At 49.3% G+C, this 7500-nt stretch overlaps 3 protein-coding genes across 3 annotated transcripts in view; 2 read left to right on the top strand and 1 right to left on the bottom strand.

Moving 5' to 3' along the window:
- The first annotated feature begins 1293 nt into the window (after positions 1-1293).
- On the top strand, positions 1294-3009 carry LOC126569420 (uncharacterized). The gene is made up of 6 exons (XM_050226497.1): positions 1294-1378; positions 1679-1922; positions 1995-2252; positions 2325-2608; positions 2679-2826; positions 2894-3009. The coding sequence occupies exons 1-6, from the start codon at positions 1310-1312 to the stop codon at positions 2962-2964; spliced, it is 1074 nt and encodes a 357-aa protein (XP_050082454.1). The 5' UTR covers positions 1294-1309; the 3' UTR covers positions 2965-3009.
- A 72-nt stretch (positions 3010-3081) lies between these two features.
- LOC126570193 (uncharacterized) lies at positions 3082-4213 on the bottom strand. The gene is made up of 2 exons (XM_050227772.1): positions 4140-4213; positions 3082-4062 (listed from the first exon to the last, which is right to left on the bottom strand). Exons 1-2 carry the CDS (start codon positions 4206-4208, stop codon positions 3082-3084), a joined length of 1050 nt encoding a protein of 349 aa, XP_050083729.1. The 5' UTR covers positions 4209-4213.
- A 932-nt stretch (positions 4214-5145) lies between these two features.
- LOC126569941 (integrator complex subunit 2) overlaps positions 5146-7500 on the top strand; it is a 4019-nt gene continuing 1664 nt past the window's right edge. The window contains exons 1-2 of the mRNA XM_050227362.1: positions 5146-5645; positions 5711-7500. The exon at positions 5711-7500 is cut by the window's right edge and continues 1113 nt beyond it. Of these exons, the coding sequence (XP_050083319.1) occupies positions 5365-5645; positions 5711-7500 (2071 nt within the window). The 5' untranslated portion in view covers positions 5146-5364. The remainder of the gene's footprint in view (positions 5646-5710) is intronic.

Genomic DNA, 7500 nt, shown 5'->3' with positions numbered 1-7500 from the left:
AAAGGTTTTAGTGTGCTATGTTGTCAACGCGTTGGCATTTATTAAACAATATTGATTAAAGTTCATCGACCGTAACAGCGTGGAGACCGCCACACACAGGTGAAGTAACCTGAGTGGGATTTCGATGGAATTTCGGCCAAAATGTCAACCGTGCGCCCCTCACTCGCGGCAACAGCGGACTTTGCAAAGCCATTAGGAGCGCGAGGGATGAAGTGATCAAAACAGAATCCGCCGAGCCCCTCGCACCATTCTGCCACGGTTGATCTCATAAGGTACGTAAGTTTGGATAAACAGGTTCCAGAGCACGGTTCCTATTAAGCTTAAGTTGGAAGGTTTACTTAAGAATATTGTTTTCTTTTTCGATCCACTGCTCATGTCGCTTCACGGTCGATCCAAAAAGGTATCTCATCCCTTGATGGTGACCATAAATTCTACGTTAGTTTTTGGTGATAAATTAACTTGTCAAATGGTTGTTTTGAAAAATTGCGCCAGATAAAAGACGTATCGGCTATTACCATACCGGGCAACTTTCCAAAATTGATCTCGCCAAAGCATTGAGAACTTCTTCACCACGAAGTACTCTACTCTAAACGAGCTACCTGATCTTCGCTGTTTGGTTTTCCATCGTTCGATTGGTATTTGTTGTTGGTTTTTCTCCGGTTTTCAAAGTACTTACCTGCTCTTCTGTCTCGCTAACCATGAACGAGTGGCAACGAGACACTCTCGCTTAATACGCGAGCAACGTCGATCCATTCGCGGCAGAGAAAGTGACAACCCGTGGAGGAGGAGCCGCAGAGAAACCGCGTAACGAGCGATCTAATGATGATCGTGAATCGGGTGTTGGCACGGACGGACGGTGGGTCGGTCGGTCGGTCGATCGGTCGTATCCATCTGAACCGATCTGATTCCACCATAACGCGGCTCGTAATGCAAATAGTAGTGAGCGGCAGAAAGAAACCGCAACAAAACAAGTCCTCCCGCTTGTGGCCGGAGCATGAAGTTGGAAGAGCGCGGGGAACATGCACCCTTTTCCATGGTGTTCGCACATAAAAAAAGAGTGGGACAACCGTGGATGCCGCTGATGCCGCGCTTCCCCTTGCATCCCTAACGCGAGCAAGAGGTTGATGATGATAGAAGCAGTAATGACACGGTGGTTCAGGCGAGGGAAAAGACGAACGGGAACAGAAAGAGAAAAGGAATTGGAATTCGCATTGCGGCCAAATCGGGCGCTCCCGTGGGCGATCGTACGCATGTGACGTATCGGAACCGGCCAGTATTCATCCAGACGGCGAACCGACACGTTCAAACCATGGTGCTGCGTCCGTTGAAATTGGTTCTGTTCGCTTCGAGCGTCCTGCTCGGTACCTCTCTGCGATCGGTGAGTGGATTATTCCGATTTAGTGGCTCTGTGCGGCGTCAGTTATTTAAGATGTGCCACTGTTTGAGCATTGAATGATCTGTGGACAAATTTTGTGAGAAATGCAAACAGTGCAGCGAATCAAAAGAAGTTCTAAATGGTGTCAAGTGCAAAAAAAGTTTATCTAAGAAAATTTCAAACCATTTTTGTATTCCCGGACCACGAGTTTTGACTAATTTTCCGTTGTTTACTTTTATTAACACCAAATGAAAAAAAAAACGGTAACGAAAGGTGTTTTTCTTCGTTATTCCCCAACGAAAGGTTGGTGCAGCGAAAGACCCACAACAGGATGAGATAGAAAAGTTGGCAGAAAATGGCCCGTTACTAGTGGACAACTATATACCGGTGGCGATGCAGGTGCTGCATCACTGCGTCGAAATGATCCAGTACGAGCCACTAATGTCAGCCCCGAGCACAACGACAAGCCTACCGACCTCGACAACTACCACATCCTCGACTACTCTGTCTACGACCGAAAGTTCTGTAACAGTGGCTCCACTAGGAGGTTGGTTGGTAGAGGACTCTGGTTGATGCGAATTGCAAAGTGATCTATCAATTCCGGTCCTTCATTTCTCAGATACCCAAACGATCCCGACTAGCTCTCACAAACCGGGATACTATGGACCCGAGAAACCACCGCCGACACCAGTGACAACAACCACAATGCGTACGACTACTAGCACAGCTAGTACTACGGTGACTCAGCCAGCAACGAGCGTGGAGGAGGTTACTGGCAGCACCACTGAACAAACTACTACCGTGAGCTTGCTCTGGAGCGACAAACCGTTCGCAGAGTGGTTCTTGCAAGCCAAACGAAAGAAGACACAGAATAACCGTGAGTTGGATCTATCCGGATGGTAGGAAAGAAGCCTGTAATGTATTATCCACTCTCTCTCTCTCCATCCAGCGCTCAAGAATGTCGAGTTTTTGGATGTGCTACCACTCAAGCTGTTGCAGGATATTAATGCAGAAACGTATGAACCGCTCGCGTTACGACCATCGGATAATGCAAATGAGTTCCGCCGTGTTTACGACGATAGTTATGGCCGTGGGTCCACTAATCTACCGGAGAAGAGCAACAGAAAGGGCGGCAAAAAGAGGGTGCCACCCACGAAACCATACCTGCATATGCTGGTACTGTATGATCTGCTCAAGCGAGAGGCCAAGAATAATTTATTCAACTACTACGAGGTACAGCATCTCATGACGGTTTGGGGTGGTTAGAATTTTATAAACTCTTCATATTCTTCGATTTGTTCAGGGTTATTCCGAGGCAATTATGGCGGAGATTACGCAAATGGATTTCCCTACTGCGAAGGATCAGTTGCAGTATGTGCTATCGCAGCTACTGGAGCGGAAGGACATTGAAAAGTCGGACGTGGTATCACGAACGAAGCTCATGATACGCGGTAAGATCATACTTAATGGAATGCCAAGAACATCCACAGCTAACAGTTTCTTCTCCTTGTATTACAGATTTAGACATCAGCTCCAGTTCCATAGCGATGGCGTTGGTCGTCGTGCCTCCATTGCGTTTTGGATTGTGATATAGTGATAACTTTTAATCCTACAATTAGCCCTTACCTAACAGCATTGTATGGAAATAATATGTGTATTTACAACATTAAATCTTATTTAAAAACCGGATGGCCATGGATTCACTGTTACCAGAACAGTGACTGTACTTGCTTAAAAATGCCCCACGAAAAGCCCGCAATCGAGCCAAACACTTCCAGTATGAATATGCCAAACGCTTCTACGTTTCGCCGAGGGACTCCCGCGTCGGTACGGTTGCTTCCTTGGAATGGTTCGTCTTGCAGTGGATCTTCAAAGCTCTGTGAATCATCGTTGTCACCGGTCGATATCTCATTGTAAATATCAGGAATGGTGCCGCTGCCCTCAAGCTCCTCGCTACCGGTGATCTCCATCGAGCGTCTATTGCGGGACTTTGATTCTCGGCGAGTGTTTGCTGCCAGTATAAGTAGCCCCGTAATGGAGGACAGTGCCTTCGCCACCCGCCGTCTAATCATATGCCGACGTGCCTGCAGCTGGCTGACAAGTGTGCTACCGTTCACTGATGGGTCGATAAGCGCGGCGACGATGCCCTCGTCCAGTGCCACCAGTTCTAAACCGAGCTCATCTGTGTCATTGACCGAGAGCGATTTCAGAACATGTTCTACATCACTCGTTGCTGCTTTGCGCGGAGCCACGATCGTATCTTCCTGACTCTTGGGAGCGGTGTTGAAAGGATTGCGCGATACTAAGCGTTCGAAGGCTAAAGATATGCTTTGCTGTACCGGTCGAACAAAGTTGTCAATGAACCGTGCCAACACTTCCGTCCTATTCCACGGGGCTGACCAATAGGAGCTGGTAGGAATGGGAGGGGTAAGAAACTCTTCGGGAGACTCGCCTGAACTTGGCTCTTCACTCTCTTCGTTTAGCGTTTCGTTTAGTGACGGCTTCGATTGGTTTTTGGACACAACGGCATTCGAATCTTCCAGCTTGAGCTTGGCCGCTAATGTATCCATTTTGGAGGTCATTCTAAAATCACTGATGTGTGATTGAGGATCGTCGGGTGTAGAGGATGAGGTGATCGCTCTGGCTAGGATATCGCCGAGGAATGGTTTACACAGCCCTAGGGATACCTGTAAAGATAGCACGTGTCGTGAGCAGATCTGTGCAAACTACCGAACACACACTGCCGTTTGCTGTATAAACCCACCATTGATAGTATCACGACGGTTATCACCGTTATGCTAACACATCTCGATGCCATTCTGGAACTAGCCATTTCACTTTCGGCACACCTGCACTCGTCGATACAGCACGTTGGATTCCCTCACCGTACGCGCTACAATCATGAACTGAACTTTACTAGACTGCATGCACCCGTTCGATTGGGAACGCTCCTCGTCTGCGCGTCCTCGTCACTTTAGGTTTGGCATCAAGTCAATACTGGTCTATTCGGGAGTGCCGTCCCCACCGCGGTGACACTTTCGGCTGCTTTATATGCAAGCAGCCGAGGGCGGCAGTGGTACGTGATAGTTGAAATTATTCCAATTGCTCACCACGTTCACGGTGAAGGTGGTGCGGTGGCATCACCGCGCGTAGCACGCACTCGTGGAGATCGTGGAACCTTCGCATTCGACGCGTATGCGTCTGCGTGTCATACCGGCACAAGGTAAAGGTGAAGATAATCGGATCCAGCGTGTGGTATTTTGTCTAAAATGTTTTGCGATTGTTCGGCAGCGATGTTTTGTGTTCGAAGGACTAACCACCAGATTGACACACATTGCACACAACGAAATCCCCTCCACATATTCGTCTTTATTATTGGTATCCGGCCCCATTCAGTCATTCATTCATGCCGGCGTTTCTCAAGGATGTTATGGCCGAGGCATTCTGTTAACACGTTTTCAAGAGTCTTTGGAAAAATAATATTTCATACAATACAATCTAGATTTTATTTCTCCAAAGAACTCGCAGGTAACATAAGTGGCCACAAGGGAACTTGCAATCAATAATTAAGTATTGACAATTGTTTGTGTCAAATTAAATAAACCTATCATTATATGTACGTTAATTTTTTATGTTAATTTGTAACACGTTTATCTAAACTTTTCAAACCGTTCTGTTAAAAAAATTGCGCCAACATTCAAACTGATCTAGATCAAAATGGCCGCATCTTTTTCTTCGTGGGCTCGTCAAAATCACGGGCTGGCGGACGCCGGAGAAATTTTTGTTGTTAAAATGTTGAGGAAAAGTTATTTTACGATGAGTAGTAGAATACGACAGTAGTGCAAAATTGTGCTTTACCAGCGAGAAGGTGCACGCAAGTGCCGCATGACGAACGCATCCGCATCCAGCCGGACGGGGAATTTCGCCACCAAAATACCAACCAAAACACGCCTTTTAGCGCCGCTCCGAAGCCACGTAAAAAGGCAATCATGAATTTCGCGCCGGTGACCGCGAAAGCGTTCGGCGCTATGCAGAACCTGGATATCGCGCAACTGGCGACATGCAGCCCGCAAGAAATCCGCCCGCTGCTACCGTGCTTGGTGCGTATGAGTCTGCTATCACCGCTGGACAACACGGCGGGTTGGGTGGAGGCGCGAAAGCAGATCCTCTCGCTGCTGGTCGGCATCGAGGTGGTCAACAACATCGTTTCGCTGCTGCAGGTTAACTATCACGAGCTCGAGATCGACGTAAAGAAGGAGCAACAGATCAGGTTTGTCCGCGGTTCCCGGCACCCGGTAGGCATCACTAACGATCTGGTTTGATTGTTCTTTGCAGGCAAAAGATCGGTTACACCACACAAGATTCGGCTCAGTTCCACAGCCTGCCCAACGGGATTGTGATGGGGTTTGAGCGGGCCGATGAAACGAACAAGGTCCGGGTGGTACTGTCCGAGCTGTTCTATCTGCAAGCGCAGCTCAATGATCCGGCCACGCAAGCCTTGCTCCAGAAACCCTGCTCCAGCGAACCGACCGTTCGCTCTTCGGAACTGTTCGATAATGAAATCTTCCTCGAGGAGATAGCGGACATCATTTGCATTGCGCTGGCCGAACTACCTTCGCTGCTGAACCTGCAGGAAGTTATCGAAACGCTACTGTACGTACGGAATGGATGCAAGCTGGTGTGCTGGATTGTCGCCAACATGCCCGATTGCTTTCGCGAGGTGGTGACGGCACTCATCACGAACGGGGACGAGGAAACGACCGATGGGCGGGTGAAGCTGGCCGCTCTGTACGAGCTGAGCGAGATGAATCCCAGCCAGGCCCTCTCGATGCGTACAATCTGCGTGGAAACAGTCAAAATGCCATCATTGATGATCAAGCTAAGCTTGAAGGATCCGCAGAATCTAGTTGCCTTCGTTTCTGGGCTGCTGCTTGGCAACGATCAAAACATTCGATCCAGCTTCGCGGTCTACATACGCAACAATCAGAAGCGTAAGGGAGAGGTGTTGATGCTGTTGCGTGAGGAACTGTTACGGCAGCTACAGAGCATCATCCTGCAATCACCGAATGGGTCGATTCCCGAAGAGCTGGTCGTGCAGGCGGCCGTCATTATGCGACTGTACTGTGCGTTGCGTGGCATTTCGGGGATAAAATTCTTCGATGAAGAGATTCAGTTGCTTATGCAATTAATTACCTCGAAGCCTCCACCAACACCGGCCGGAATTCGGTTTGTGTCGTTGGGTCTCTGCATGCTGATTGCCTGTCCATCGCTTATCCCTCCGCAAGCCCCGGATAACAAGGTGAACGAGTGGATCCAGTGGTTAATCCGAGAGGAGGCTTACTTCGAAAATGTCTCCGAAGTGTCGGCTTCGTTCGGGGAAATGCTGCTCCTGATGGCCATTCACTTCCACAGCAATCAGCTGACGCACATCTGCGAGTTGGCCTGTGCAACGTTGGGAATGAAACTGTCGCTCCGACCGACCACAACGACGCGTATCAAGCACATCTTTACGCACGAAATATTCACCGAACAGGTCGTGGCGGCCCATGCCGTCAAGGTGCCCGTTACGCCCAATCTGAACGCGACGATACCGGGCTACCTGCCGGTGCACTGCATCCATCAGCTGCTCAAGTCGCGCGCCTTCTCCAAGCACAAAGTACCGATCAAGAGCTGGATCTATCGACAGATCTGCAATTCGGTGACTCCGATGCACCCAGTGCTTCCCGCTCTGATCGAGGTGTACGTGAACTCGATCATTGTCCCGCAACAGAAGGGTATGCTGGAGCAGCACACGCACAAGGCGCTTTCGGAACAGGAAATACAGCAAGTGTTCCAGAATGGGCCCGGTTTATGGGGCCGAGAACAGTCGCTTCAATCTACCCCAAATAGTTCAAGGGCTGCATCGGTTGCGGGCGAGGGTACGAAGAAAGATCATGTGCTTCATCATCCCCATCACCCGCACCACCACCCGTCACAACCATCTGGGATGGAGGTGGATGGAGAATCGAGCAATCGGCAACCGAATCTCACGCCACAGCTACTCCTCCTATACTATCTGCTCCTGTATGAGGATGTGCGGTTAGCCAACATGGCGCAGATCATTGCAACCGGTCGGCAGGTGAAGA

The sequence above is a fragment of the Anopheles aquasalis genome, chromosome 2, assembly GCF_943734665.1.
Source record: "Anopheles aquasalis chromosome 2, idAnoAquaMG_Q_19, whole genome shotgun sequence".
Classification (NCBI taxonomy): domain Eukaryota; kingdom Metazoa; phylum Arthropoda; class Insecta; order Diptera; family Culicidae; genus Anopheles; species Anopheles aquasalis.
The sequence above is the reverse complement of the archived record's forward strand: the minus strand, read 5'-3'. Positions and strand labels throughout refer to the sequence as shown.